The 15,829-nt window shown below is 40.3% G+C and overlaps 1 protein-coding gene across 6 annotated transcripts in view; it reads left to right on the top strand.

Annotated features, from left to right (window-relative positions):
- Window positions 1-15,829, top strand: part of LOC117875202 (isoaspartyl peptidase/L-asparaginase-like) — a 230,381-nt gene that overhangs the window by 193,089 nt on the left and 21,463 nt on the right. For 3 of the 6 annotated variants that reach the window (XM_034766243.1, XM_034766245.1, XM_034766244.1), the window contains exons 6-7: window positions 9,562-9,672; window positions 11,708-11,770. In XM_034766243.1, coding sequence (XP_034622134.1) covers window positions 9,562-9,672; window positions 11,708-11,770 — 174 coding nt within the window. Of the gene's footprint in view, window positions 1-9,561; window positions 9,673-11,707; window positions 11,771-14,232; window positions 14,388-15,829 lie in introns of all 6 variants that reach the window. The other 3 variants (XR_004645209.1, XR_004645210.1, XM_034766246.1) reach the window with 3 other exon arrangements.

Below are 15,829 nucleotides of genomic sequence, written 5' to 3'. Positions count from 1 at the left end.
TCAGAGTTGGTAAGACAACTCCCACCTGTTTATGCTCTCTGTATGTGTGTATATATATCTCCTCAATATATGTTCCATTCTATATGCATCCGAAGAAGTGGGCTGTAGTCCACGAAAGCTTATGCTCTAATAAATTTGTTAGTCTCTAAGGTGCCACAAGTACTCCTGTTCTTCTTTTTGCAGATACAGACTAACACGGCTGTAACTCTGAAACTGCAAGACAAGTACAGAAATAGCTTTAAAAGGCACACAAAGGGATAAAGAATAAAAAAAGATGCTTGCTGGGCCAAGGGAGGGAAAGGCCAGAGGTACAGCAGTTGGGGAAGAAGTCAGATGAAGCAGAACTGCCTGAAAGGGTCTCATAATTTAAGAAAAAAAATATAGCCAAAACCAAAAGTTCCATCCCAAAGGAAACTGCAAATAATGCTTAGAAATTTTAGGGAGAAAAAATGTTATTTTTAAAGCACAAAACTCAGCTAGAGAACTATAGAAATCATAATACAGGGCTCCTGTTGGTTTGTAATGGCAGAAGAGTCACTATGAAGAAATGAGGCACAAGACATTCAAAACTATGTCTCCCAGCAGCAGAGTGAAGTATTGCTGTAACTTCTGCACAAAAGCCCCAATTGAAAGACCATCAAAGTCACTGAGAGGCTTGCCACAGCCTAGACTGGAGGGGAGGGCTAGCTCAGTGGTTTGTGCCTTAGCCTCCTAAACCTAGGGTTGTGAGCTCAATCCTTGAGGGGGCCACTTAGGGGTTTTGGGTAAAATCAGTACTTGGTCCTGCGAGTGAAGGCAGAGGGCTAGACTTGATGACCTCAAGGTCCCTTCCAGTTCTAGGAGATAGGATATCTCCATTAATTCATTATTTTTATTTTTTATATTTAGAATGACCTTTGGATCTGGCCTGTAAGGCAGAAGTAAATCTCCATCAGAGGAGGCCTATAGAAATAGCATTATTATTTAGCAAAGGTGTGTTCCACTTACCTATCATTTTGCTATTCTTATTATTTTATAACACTATCAGTGAGTGTGTCAACTTAACACACCAGTAAAAATGACGAGCTCCTGTCCCTAAATTTAACTTAGAAAGTAAAACAGTCAGAGATAGTAATGGAAGATAGTTATTGGGAGAAAAAGAGTTAAAACAGTGCAAGATCTTCAGATATGCCTATTGTGTTGTTTTCTACATTTTATAACTATGCAGTGTTCGCATTTTATGATAAGAGAACAAAATATATACCTAGGATAACCACTGATGGGCCCAGAAAAACATTAAGCAATTTTCATAAATGAAAATTTGGCGTATGTTCCCCTGTTCTACAGTTATGTAGTAAATACTCCTTGAAATATTGGTCAAATCTAGCCTACTCTTTTATGGCCATGTTACACTGAAGAAAGGAGGGGTGGCTAGATTTGGGCAGACACCCCTATTTGGTGTTGAGCCTTGCATGGCTCCACAACCTGAGGTAGGATTTCTTCTCAGAACCCCATACATCTGCCAAGTGCCAAGCCTACCTACTTGAGCAGGATGCTAGGGGCTGGATATGTTCCAAATGGGTGAAATTCCCCTAAGACCCACACAAGGCCCTCTGAATCACTTGAGCCCTTCCTTAACATGGCCTTTAACTTGTGTCTGGGTCACAGTTTTGGCCCCCTGCATTAGGGTGAAATTCATCTTAAGAAGAACTCACATTAAAAGGATGCAGTGCAAAAATATAAACAAATGCCACACTGACAATAAAACAGTAATGAAAAAATGTGTGTGTGTGTGTGCGCGCGTTGGGGTGTGTGTGTGTGTGTGTGAAAGAAAGAGAGAATATAAATATATTTGGCAGGGGATAATGATGACAAAATGGATATTAATAATTTAGATCAGCAATTTAATGTATGATATATTTAATGTGGAAACAATAAATATACTTTTGTTTCTATAATTCTAAACATAGCATTAATAGGCCCTGATCACTCCCAAACCATATGATCATGAAACTTGTTCCTGTATGCCCACATTTTCAGAAGAGCTCAGCTGTCCTCTAGACACCCAAATGAAATGGTCATATTTACAAAACTGCTCAGCATGCGGTACCTCCCATTGTTTAAAAGGGGAGCTACTGCCTGCTGAGCATATTTGAAAATCTAACCACTTCAGTTGGGTGTCTAGATGGGTAGGAGCTGAGCTCCTCTGAAAATCTTGCCTGGCCCATGTATTTTTATCAGATCAGCACTTCAAAAACAAGAATGACTTAGCGGTTCATAGACATTTAACAAGCAGAGAGAAACTGTTAAAACAATAGAAACCCAAACACATTCTGTTGTACCTAAACTTAACCTTTCCTTCCTAGGTTAATTAGTCTTTAGCTTAGCTCAGACACCACTTCAGAATCAGAGAATCAGCTTATGTTTCTCCACAATCCCTCTCTGTATCTCCCAGAGTCTCTTCTCTGTCTATCAGGTTACTTTTATCAGAACCAGACTCTGTTTTAATGTCCCATCAGTATGTTCCCACTCCCCTGGCATGACTAGCCAGAGTTGAGTGGAGGTGAAACTTCAGAGGTAGGATTGGATTGTCTGACTGAGTACTGGATTGTCTGACTGAGTACTGACTAGAGCTAGGTGAAATTTTTCCGTTTAGTAGTTTATTTGACAAAAGATGCGACTTTGGCATGACCAAAACTATTCAAAAATTTGAGTCAAATTCAGTAAATACTTTTGTCAGAATTTTTTTAGGAAAAGTAATAAAGGTTCATTTCAGCATTTTCAAACTGAACTGTAAATACTTCATTTTGAGACACACCCTTCCCCCCCCCACCCCAAAAAAGGAAATCAGGTTTTTCAGACTCTTCTGTTCAGCCATAAAACAGAAAATTCAATTATTTGCTCAGCTCTAGTATTGACAATAGCACATTTCTGAAATCATAGAACGTTTTCTAAACGTAAGTACAGCTAGTCCTTGCAGGACTTAAACCCTTGGTAGATAATAGCCAGCAATACAGTAACAATCAAAGAATAATGATCATATAATATTCATAAATGTAAAACAGGTATCTCCCTCATTGATCACAGATGTCACTGCTGACAATGGCACATATGACAAATGGAAACTTGATAATTTTGTCAGATCACATAAGCTAAACAGGATTAGATCTGATATTTGCAAAGGAGACTTGGAACTATCCAGAATCATGGATGGGCAACCCACTGGCCATGGTTCGCCATCCCAGGCCAATGGGGGCTGCGGGAAAGGCGGCTAGCACATCCCTCAGCCCACACTGCTTCCCGCAGCCCTCATTGGCCTGAGACAGCAAATCGCAGCCAGTGGGAGCTGCGATCAGCCGAACCTGAGGACACTGCAGTATATAAACCAGCCCAGCCCTCTAGAGGTTTTCCCTGATGGGCTGGGTGCCAAAGGTTGCTGATCCCTGATCCAGATGCTTTAAGTGATTTTGGTGGTTCCCTTAGGTCTGATTCAGTGAGGTACAGAACAATATCTATATGTAGTGTTAGGGAGCATGATGTTCTTTTGAATGTGATGTAAAACCAAGGCTCTGACCACTTTAAGGTATTAATGATTGATGAGAGACCAGGTGGGTGACATAATATTTTTGATTGGACCTATTTCTGTTGATGAAAGAGACACATTTTCGAGTTCTGAAGAAGAGCTCTGTGGAGCTTGAAAGCTTGTCTGATGAACAGAAGTTGGTCCGATAAAAGGTATTTCCTCACCCACCTTGTCTTTCTCATATCCTGGCACCAACATGGCTGCAACAACACTGCAAACTTTAAATGATAGTTTCACAGGAGAAGAAATGTTTCCTGTTTGTGTTCTGGTCAAACTTAAATTCAGAGCTTCTTAAGTTTTCTTGTAGTTTATTTGAATAAGTTAATATCCATTATGTTCCCTTAACCTTATAGAATCAGACTTTTGATCATCAAGTAAGAATTCAGGAGAAAGTTTCAGCTTTCTAATTAACTACTTATCCCTAAAATGCCATCTGTGAACAGGGAATTGTATTCTACATGGAGGGTTAAATTTACCTCTGTGCAAAGGGCCAACAAAAGGCCTCTGCATCCAATTAACTCCCACAGGCCTAGGGCTGACCATCTGTATAGGGATGATTTTCAGAGCTAGATTAAAGCAATACAGGACCCTAGCTATAACTGCATAAGCTTGCCTCCTTCACGACTCTCTCCTCTGTGCTATGGCCCCACCTCTCCTTGGAGTCAAGAGCATGGGTAGCGATAGGGTCCAGAGACATCTGGGTAGCGATAGGGTCCAGAGTGACCTAGACAAATTGGGGGATTGGGCTAAAAAAAATCTGATGAGGTTCAACAAGGACAAGTGCAGAGTCCTGAACTTAGGATGGAAGAATCCCAGGCATTGCTACAGGCTGGGGACCGACTGGCTAAGCAGCAGTTCTGCAAAAAAGGACCTGGGGATTTCAGTGGACGAAAATCTGGATATGAGTCAGCAGTGTGCCCTTGTTGCCAAGAAGGCTAATGGCATATTGGGCTGTATTAGTGGGACCATTGCCAGCAGATTGAAGGAAGTGATTATTCCCCTCTATTCGGGACTGGTGAGGTCACATCTGGAGTATTGCATGCAGTTTTGGGCCCCCCACTACAGAAAGGATGTGGACAAATTGGAGAGAGTCCAGTGGAGGGCAACAAAAATGATTATGAGGCTGGGGCACATGAGGAGAGGCTGAGGGAACTGGGCTTATTTAGTCTGCAGAAGAGAAGAGTGAGGGGGGATTTGATAGTAGCCTTCAACTACCTGATGCGGGGGGGGTTCCAAAGAGGATGGAGCTAGGTTGTTCTCAGTGGTGGCAGATGACAGAACAAGGAGCAATGGTCTCAAGTTGCAGTGGGGGAGGTCTAGGCTGGATATTAAGAAAAAACTATTTCACTAGGAGGGTGGTGAAGCGCATTGGCACTGACTTCTTCAGTTCCCAGAGGGTGCTCGATCCCTGTTCCACCCCAGGCCCTGCCCCCATTCTGTAGGAATGCATAGCTCCCAATTTGCCTGCCCATGGTTACGGCACACTGTTTCCATGGCTACAAGGCAGGAGTGGCCTTCAGCCCAGCGTCTGTGTTTTGGGAAACTTCTTGGCTGGCCTGTTTGTCTCCCTCGCAGCTGGCTTTCACGTGCACAAGATATGGGTTTGCTATCTCATGTTGTTGTACACTGTATGCTTTCCCTATGCGCAAGAATGTAACCAGTTAGAAGTGTTTTAAGCAGAGAGGTAGAAAGAATAAAAACCCCAGGAAAGTTTTCCTTGGAGGTTTTTCGGCTTGAAGCTTTTAAGGCTTTCTGGCTACCACAGACCTGGTGTTCTGTTTCCTTTCCTCTGTCGTCGCCACACCATTCCACTCCTTCCCCCAACTCCCACTCCCACCATTGCCCTGCCTCTTCCCGCCCCCACCCTCCCCATCCCATTCCACCCCTCCCCCGCCTCTTCCTGCCTCTACTCCTACTCCTGCCCCCCAGCACCATAGGCAGCGAGTTATATGGGCCTGTGGTATCTGTGCTCCACCAATATTTAGGAATGTGGGCCCGGCTCCACCGATGTTTGGGCTTACTGCGCTTTGGGGGGCCCCGCACTTGAGGGGGATGCAGGGTCCAGGGCAGCCTGGGGGGCTTGGGCGAAGGGGTGGAATGGGGCTGGGAAGGGGGCAAAGCAGGGGTGGGCTGCGGCCGGGTCGCTTGCTACTGCCTGCACCAGGCCTCCCACTAACCCCTCAGGCTGCCCTGGACCCTGTGTCCCCCTGAAGTGTGGGCCCCCCACAAAGCCCGGGGCCCAGGGTGGTTGCCCCAGTCCATCCTATGGATGGGATGGCTCCGTTCAGGGCACAACCAAAAATTATATAAACCTGGCACCCATGCCCCGCACCTCCTGCCCACCACTGAACAGCTGATTGCAGTGGGCAGGAGGTGCTGGGAGGGAGGGAGAAGAGCTGATTGGCGGGGCCGATGGCGGGTGGAAGGTGCTGTGGGGGAAAGGGAGGTGCTTATCCGCAGGGTTGCCGGTGGTACTGAGCACCCACTATTTTTTTTTCTGTGGGTGCTCCAGCCCCGGAGCACCCATGGAGTCAGTGCCTATGCAAACATATAGTCATGGTAGCTATCATTGAGGTAGCATGAAAATAAATAGCAGTGTAGCCAGGGTAGCATCGGTGGTGGCAGCAGATGCATGCCTTCGCCATGCGAAATGCAAACATGCATGACACTGATGAGTACATACACAGTACAGCTAAGCTATGCCTCTGTTGCTACTATAGAATCATAGAAATTAGGACTAGAAGGAACCTCGATAGGTCATCTAGTCCAGTCGTCTGCATTGAGGCAGGACTAAGTACTATCAAGACCATCCTTGACAGGTGTTTGTCTTAGATCATGACACAGATTCCACAGCTTCTTGAGGTAATTTTTGCCAGTGCTTAACTATCCTTCAGTTAGGATTAGTTTTTCCTAATGTCTCACATAAATCTTCCTTGCTGCAATTTAAGCCCATTACTTCTTGTACTGTCCTCAGTAGATAAGCAGAACAATTTATTACCCTCCTCTTTATAACAACCTTTTGTGTACTTGAAGACTATCACAACCACCCTCAGTCTTCTCTTCTCCAGACTAAACAAACCCAATTTTTTTCAATCTTTCCTCGTAGGTCATGTTTTCTAGACCTTTCATCATTTTTGTTGCTCTTCTCTGGACTTTCTCCAATCTGTGCTACCATAGCTACACTGCTATTTATACTCATGCTAGCTCAATGAGAGCTACCACACGTATGGAGCAGGGGAATCACACTCCTAGATCATAGTATAGATGTAGCCTTAAACTAAGCTCCTTATACAAAGCAGAACACCTTTGTCTGCTTATCCATAAATTCTAGCGAAGTAAAGGTTTTACAAAGCCATTCACTGTGTTCGTACCCACTATAGGTAACGGGATTTGACCTAGAGTCTGGTCTTCAGCATAATGATTGATGCTCAGCTGTCCAGCTCTCATCATGCTCTCGTGACCTGTGTATCTAGCATTTAGGAGCCCTTTTATGTCCATTCTCTGCCAAAGTCCTACAGTTTGGGAGTGTCCCTGTTTTTGCATATTGAGACATTTACTAAGATACTTTTGTTTTCTGAACTAGTGTCAAAATGGTGCCATGATTAAGAAAGTCAAGTTTTTCCTTCCCAGTCAATTCACCTACATCTCCTGAGACTCTGCAGCTTTTGGCTTCGAGGGCTTTCTCTGACATGTATTACTGCTCACATTTTTCTTGTCAAGAGCGCATCACCATTTTGCAGTTTACAGTCACTCACACAATCATCTTCTCATCAGGTTCCTTGACTAGCATAGTACCTGGTATTACAAAAAGCTGCTCATCATAGAAATCCATCCTTTCCAACAGTGCAGAATTCATGTTCTTCTGTAATATTTTCAAGTGAATGGAGTGAATATATTGCTTAAGAAAGGTGCCAGTTTGACTGCCCTGGAGACTCAGTGTGCCCTTTTTAACTGCAGATGAAATACAGCACAGGCAGTCTCACTGCAAGTTTCTCCAGACTTCCTTGTCAAAGTCTCTCCACCCTGTCTCAGGGGCCACCCAGTAAGAGATAAGACCTCAGTCTGCATGCTCATTCTGTTTTTGGACTTGCTATTGATACTGGCAACAAAGTTACTAACTACATCCCTGGTCCTTCAAACACTTACATATGGCCTGACTTTACTCACATGTGTTCTATTGACTTCAATAGCAATAATTATATATCTCATACTAAGAATGTGCAAAAGCATTTGCAAAAACATTGTCTGTTATGGTGACATTTTGAACTGGGCTGATATCACCATGTTATTCCATATAAGCCATCAAGCAGCTAAAATAACAACATTTTCTTGGGAAATAAGAACTCCTTTTGACTACTTGAAAGAAAAGAAATATTTTGCATCTATAATACATGGAAAAATCGTAGTTGGAGATTTACATAAATTATGAAAAATCATAAACACTTCCAGTGGCTAGCAGCACTAGATAGCTCCATATAAATGAGTAATGAAATGAGTTGATATGCCTTGTATTTGTATTCCAGAAATCTCACAGCCATCTTAAAGCAAGGGGAAACAAACTTAGCTTTTTAAAAATATATATCTTGTAAGTTGGAAAAGCTCTTCAATTTAATATTACCTTTACCTTAAATGAAAATTCTTTAATAGTTTTAATTATTAAATGAATATTTAAGTCCATATTTTCAACCAGCCTCCCTATATGTGCCCATAGATTTTCCAGATACATCCAGATACATTGCATATATCTGCTCAGCTTGAATTCCATTTGCATATGCATGTTAGACACACAAATGCAGGTCTTAGTGAATGCAAAAGGATGCACTTGCAAATTTTGTGAGTGTATATGTGAGGCCTGCTGATAAATTTGTCCCATTGATTAGACTTCCATTCATATAATAAAAGTCATTTACTTTATGAGTCTTGTGGCAGTGTTGCCTATTCAAGTCTTTTTTCTCTTTACATGATATATTCAGAAAACACATTCATACTATCTATTTTCATACTGCTGAGGAAAGCAAAATGTTTGCAGAAAACCTTTGTTTTAGGGAAAAATACATAAATTATTTCTAGACTGCCTCACTGGTGTGCCAGTAGAATGCTGATATACATTTTTTTTTGCAAGGGGATGGGGAGGAAAAGGAACAGATTCAGGAAAGATGTCAAGGCTTCTGCTGTCCATGATGGTGAAAAAGAGCAGCACTATTCATGTAGGGTGAAATTCACTTATGAAATTTACTGACAGTACAGTCCATGGTTGGCTACAGACATGTAGGAAAGGTTTATCAATGAACTCCCAAATAATGGAATGAGCTGTGACTACATTTCGATGCTGGGGGAACATTTTCCTTTGACTCCTCCCACGACAAAGCACATTAATTACTTCTGTAATGTTCTTCTGCAGATAGGTTCTGAGAATGAAATATGCATGAAATGTAATTGCTATCCTTTTTCAAACTGTGCACGCTGATGGGGAATTAGTGAGAGAAATTATCTCACTTACCAGTGCCCAAAGAATAGAGACAAGTATCAGCCAAAATGGTTGGGTTGGGGGTGGGTTGGAGAGATAAATGGAGGTCAGAAGGGTCCTGTGAAATTCACATTTGAATAATTCACTTACATTAAAGAACTAGTTGCCCTGAAAGAGATTTATATTTTGTTTTGGATGTTCCTGCAATGTTAACAGCTCTTAGGACCCACTCCTTCAAACCCCGACTCATCTGAATAGTCCTTACCAAAGTAAGGAGTCACACTGAAGTACAGTGGCTGTGGGAAACCTGGCCATCAAAAGTGTCTGCTTGCTTCAGGGTTTGTAGGCCTCAGATGGTAGGTTCCTATTTTATTTTACGAGCTGTGCAGTGCAAAATAATAAATGTAAAGTATTTCAAAGCTTTTCTTGTGACAGTGGCTGAGAGTAAATTTGCTTTGTTTACAAACATTTGTGCTGCAATTGCCAAGCAGATTAAACTGGTTCATATAATTTACATGCTGTTTGTAAACAGGTTCAGGTGGCTATGCTGACAACCTTGTTGGTGCTGTCTCTGCAACTGGTCATGGAGAGTCCATCATGAAAGTCACCCTTGCAAGGCTTATCCTCTTTCATATGGAACAAGGTAAGACAATCCTCACATTGACGAATGCATCTGCATTGCTTAAACGACATTTATACAATACTTTTCTTGGCTGTAACAAGTAACAATCGATTCTTAACTGCTGAAAAGGAAGTTAGTTTGCAGTACAATACGTGTAAGAGGACACTTTAAAAACTTCTAAACATACAGAGTTCTCTATTTACTCTTAACCCTATTTCCTAAGCTTGACAAATGACACTGTATACAAAACTGAGAAGAATGCAGTATGCTTAAATAATCAGAATCATATGTATGTGCCTTCAGAAGCTTTCAGTATACAAATGATGATTTCGGGAAAAATTTGCAAAGTATATTGAGACCATTGATTAAATTTAGGAAACAGCACAATAAATGTAGGAACACGAAGGACTTGTCTACACTTACGGGGGTCCAACATGCGGCGATCGATGCATCGGCAATCGATTTAGCGGGTCGACCGCTGATTGCTCTCCCGTCAACTCCTGTACTCCACCTGAATAAGAGGCACAAGGGGAATCAACTGGAAAGCATTTCCCGTTGACATCACATAATATGGACCCCACGATAAGTAGATCTAAGTACGTCGACTTCAGCTATGTTATTCATGTAGCTGAAGTTGCATAACTTAGATTGATCTTCCCCCGTAGAGTAGACAAGGCCTAAGTTGCAGCATCATGTAGATTTTTTTTAAATCAGTCAGGGCCTCTATTTTACTTAGCTTGTTGTGCTGTATATGATCTCTAAAGCTAATATACAGCACTACTCTTGTCTATTGTATGTTTGAGGGCAATTTTGAAATGCAAATTCCAAAGGCCCCACTGAGATTCAGAATGATTATTATGGTTCACATTCACTTGAACAGGGATTGGAATTTTATTACAGTTATAGTAATTGGCATATTTTTATGGATTCATTTTTTAATTTGGCACCCACTCAGACTTCACTGCTCATGCTACAGTAGTAGCATGATGAATTACTGTAAGGTTTTTTTTATTCATTATTATTAAATTTAATTATTTTTGCTCATGTACCCAGATGTGAACAGCGTCAGTTTTCTAATCTAATAATACAGGCTGTTTTGAAAATATGTGCTGTCAATTAGAGGCATTTTATAATAGAAACGATAAAAAGAATCATTAATGAAAAGTAGTTTGCCTCCCTATGTACTGGCTTCAGTTAATCAAAGGTGCTTTGAAATTGAAATCATTAATTAACTTTGCCTGTTTTTGAACTGATCAAGTGCTCTGAGAGCTGCTGAGAATCTGTGAAATGAAGTTCTTCTGAAAAAGAAAACAACATTAATAGACTCTGTTTTTCCAAATGATAAATTTTATTCTCTCCTATCAATAGCATATTCCTTCAAGACTATTGCATTGTTTACCATATTTTAAAGTAAATACGAAAGAGAGGATCCAATTTCAGGTGAATTCAAGCTGGGTATCTGCATTGCAGGAAAGCTGGTATTAGAGCTGGGCACATTTTTTTGGATGAATCTTTTTTTGTTACCAAAGAAGGCAGATTTGGATTGACCAAAACATTTAGCAAATTTGGGTTGATTCTGGTGAACGCTTTTGGTCTGAACATTTTGTTTTTCTGCTGATATCAAAATGAACCATTTTTACATTATCAAAATGAACCATTTTGATTATTTGGGATAGATTTATGAGAAGACTAGGGAAACATTCACAAAACCACTGGTGATGATGCCGGTCTCATACCCAATAGGCAAGTGGTTAGGGTGCTCACCTGAAATGCTTTGAATCCCTGCTCTGGACCTGGGACTTCAACATAGGTCTCTCCACTCCCAGGTGCATGCCTTAGCCACCAGTCAATAGAATTATTCTTGTGCCTATTCAATTATGATTGAAGTACTTTATGTGAAGTGGAACTGCTTTGGCAGGAGAGACTGAGAGCAGCCCACTTCAGAATAGCCAATCTCCTGGTGGTTAAGGCACTCAGATAGCAGGGAGACTTGGGTACAAGTCCCTAACTCCAGACCAGTTTTGTGAATCTAATCCTTCATTTCCTTTGCCTGCAGGAGATCCAGGTTCAAATTCCTGCCCTGGAGCAGGGACTCGTGCCTGGGTGTCTTGCTTCCCAGGTGAGTGTACTAACCATTGGGCTATTTGGTACAAAGGTCGGGGGGAATGAGGGGGCATTACCACCTCCTCTCGTTTTATGAATCTAGCCCTTTATTTCCTTTGCTTTTATTAAAAAACCTGACACAAAATATTTTGTGTGAAACAAAACATTTCATTTGAGCTGAAATGAAACTTTTCTAACATTTTCAATTAACTGAGAATTCCAAAATATTTGGGATTAAGTTTGACCTGACCTGTTATTGATTTTTCAGAACTGCTGGTAAACCAAAAATAATTTGTTCACACATTTCTAGCTGGGCTAACCTCATGGTACTTCATATTCATATGGTATTCATATGTTAAAAAACATATTGTACATATTAAAAAACAAGCATCAATCCAACATATATACTTTTCTTGTTTCTCTATAAAAGTATAGACTAGCATATTAAATGGCTCTAATAAATCTAAAATAATTTAAAAGAAAGACCCTTGGAAAAATTAAATGTATTATGGAATAGCCACATGACCAACCCCTGAGAGGATGTTGTGAACAGATCTTTGCAAAGAGAGATTTCCTATCTACAACCCCCTGCTGCAGGTTTTACCACAGGAGGGGATGACCTAGGTCAATAGCTGGTATTTTGGTAGCTCTCCTTCTCATCCTGTGTTCTCCAACCTTGAATTTCTGTTGGAAGTAACTGGCAGCTGTATTATTTCCCCTACATGGATTTTACTTCATTTAGATAAAACTCTGTGTCACTTCATCTTTAGAAGTGAGTTCCTTCTGGATGTGTTTTTATTTTCTCTTGGGAAATCTGTACATATATTTTAAATGTCATGAGTTCTTGTTTTTAACGGCTTTGTATAATCTTGTTTGCTTCTTTACAATATCAGTTTGAGAAGGAAACAGTGGGTATATTCCTCCATTATGTTGTAAAATGTTTAATAAATTAAATTAGTGAAGACTCCTTATTTACTAAAGAAATACACAGCTGGGTTACACTTTCCAGTCTTATTTTTAATTCAAAAGAAAGGGAACTCACAAAGAAAAAGTGTCTGTTATAAATGGATGTATGACAAAGTCTAGATATGTGTCAAATTACGTCTGGCAAATCATATGTGATTATATAGAAATAGTCAGAAAAGTTGACCCCAGGGGACCCAATCATCCAGCCCTTACTGAGTAAGGAGTTTCTCCTGGGCATGGCCTACACAACTGTGTCCATGGTTAACAGTTGGAAATTACAGAGATCTTCATTTGGGGCCCAGACTTACAAGGTGCTGAGAGCCCTCAACTCCCATTGAAGGTAATGGGAATTGACAGTGCTCAGCTGTTGTGACACGGAAAAAAAACACATTTTACTTTTCATAGCATTCTAGAATGATAGCATTCTGCAAGGTTAGAGCTCTGGAATACAACATTTTGGATGCTTTTAGTAAAATACTAAAATTTGGACAAAATACTTTTGCATAATTTGTGTTCATTTTAACTGGCATTAGAGACACAAGGTAGATGAGGTAATATTGTTTATTGGACCAGCTTCTGTTGGTGAGAGAGACAAGCTTATGAGCTATACAGAGATCCTCTTTTTCTTCACATTGTCTCCCTAATATCCTAGCACCAGCATGGCTACAACACTGCATTGCTGCAGTATAATAGTAATAGCCATCACAAAGTAACAGTAACAGATGTTCTCTAAAAATGCCTAAGCATTTACTGTGACTGTATGCATGTTCTCAATGGGGAATAATACTACAACTCTGCTGTATGTGGATAAATCTACAGGTAATAAATATAACACTCATTCCTTTGGAGTCTTTCAAACCAAATGACACCAGTCTTATGGAGCTATCCTCTAGAATTTAATTACATGATAATATTTATACATATTTTAAGCATCTGATGGAATTTTCTTTTAAGAAGGTTTTAAAAAGTCCCTTAAAAAGAATGTTATTAGCTATTTAATTCTATAGAATGTTAGAGCAATTTCTATATAATGCTATTAAATTTCTATAGACTCCTATTGGTTTCATCCCTATTAAATTCTATAGGGCTTTTCCCTAACAGTATAAAAATGTAAATTATTATAATTCTATACATGGGTATATTACCCATACACACTTACATATATGTACATATATTATAGTTTTCAAATTATTTTAATTAGCAAGAGCATATTTTTCACTGAAATCCATCATCATCTTAGCTATGATATTTTGAGTCATGTCTTTTTTCCCTCATTTTTCTCTCATGGCCTATCATTAGGATGACATGACAGCTCCAATTATGTCAGCATGTCACATTATACAACATAGCTGACTGTGTTATGTCAAACCTGGCAGACTGAATGAGACATGATTTGCTAATACAGTATAAAAGTTTCTAAATGGTTTCAGCAAATATTTCCTACTATATTTAAACCCAACAAAAATGAATAGATGTAATTTTTATTTAACTGCATAACTTATCCCTCTCCAGATCTGCACACTACAAGATCTCCATGTGTGGGTCTCTCCACTACTGTGCAGAAGTGGGAGAACAGCCACCTCTGAGGCACCAACTCCTCACATCTCTTCCAGACCCTGTGGAGGCCTTTCTACAGGTTCTTGGTGTAGCCTTTATTTTTATTTAAAGTTAGTTTTAATTATGTTATGTTACATCATTGAGGGTTTGTCTCTGGCGGCTACAGTTTCAGGTTGAACAGAGTTACCTCTGCTTATTTTAAATGTAGAGCTCATAGGAACACATGAAACCATAGGCAAGTAACACATACAATCACAAGAACAAGGTCCACTATCTGTTATCAATTTTATTAACGTTACCAACAAAGTTGTGAATGTCACAGCATATACAACTCCTAGATATTTCCATGAACCAGTATTAACTATAGAGATACTCACATCCAGCTAGATAGTGTTAGGGTCTGATGGGTGTCTCATTGATTGATCATCAGTAGAGGGATGATTCCTGCTGGAGTTTTCCCATAGGAAGTTCAATTTTCCCACTCTGAGCTCCCCCTTTTTATAATGTGATTCTGCCTATACCTACATTCTGCGCATGTGCATGAAAGTGTCAACCCTCTTTTTCCTTATTGGTCTGGTGTCTCCTAGAAACCTGAGGGACTCCATTTCCTATAGGTTGTGTATAGTTCCTGTTAGTCTCATTAACATTGATGTATAACCTGTATCCTGAGGTTAAGACACATGTTAGATACAGATGTGACTACTCTATGTTGCATTTTTTGTGATTTCTAGGTAATTTTTTGCAGTATTACCCTTGGTACCTCTTTTCCCATAATCTTATGGCATCCGGTTATTCTTCAGTTACTTATGTCAGCATTTCTTATCTCCAAGGCCTAAAATAGCAAAGCTAAAATCTTTCAGGCCTCAGCCTACAGGTCTTGCATTTTAGCCTTCCTTATTTAGATATCTAGTACATAATTATTCCTTTTAAATACTGATCAATCTTATACGTCTATAATTCTGCAACTTAATTCTATTCCTGGTTTTGTTACTGTTGAAACAATGTTACAACAGGCTGATTGTCTAATGCCTGTGTTGTAGTTACACATAGCAAACAATTGGTCAAATGATTAATTAACATGGCCCACTCTGGAGCGGGAAGAGGAAGAGTGGAAATTATTTGGCCATAGAGAAGTGCATCTTCATTTGCAGAGAATCCCTGGAGAAGATAGTAGAGTTCTCTGCATTATCACCACTGTGGAGCCTACCCCGTACCAGAAGACTTGTGGGCTGCTGCATTCAAGGAACCAGGCAAGAGGGACTGGGGCTACAATTAGTGAAGAGGCACAGGTCCTCCTGCAGATCCGCAAGAATCTTTCATGTTTAAGGACATGCCTTCTGTCAAACCTCACTCCCCCTGATAATATGATGTGAGGAGATCTCTACAATGTAATATCCCCTGGCTAAAGGTTTTATGAGGGGAGGGGACAATCTGGACCATAAGTGTGGGTGTATATATATATACACCCACACTTATGGTCCAGATTGTATATATATATATACACACCAGGGGGTGAAAGGTGGGGCTGAAATCAAATCAGTGCATTCTAAAA

This window comes from Trachemys scripta, chromosome 3 (assembly GCF_013100865.1).
Source record: "Trachemys scripta elegans isolate TJP31775 chromosome 3, CAS_Tse_1.0, whole genome shotgun sequence".
Classification (NCBI taxonomy): Eukaryota; Metazoa; Chordata; order Testudines; family Emydidae; genus Trachemys; species Trachemys scripta.
This window is presented reverse-complemented; position numbering and strand designations above follow the sequence as displayed.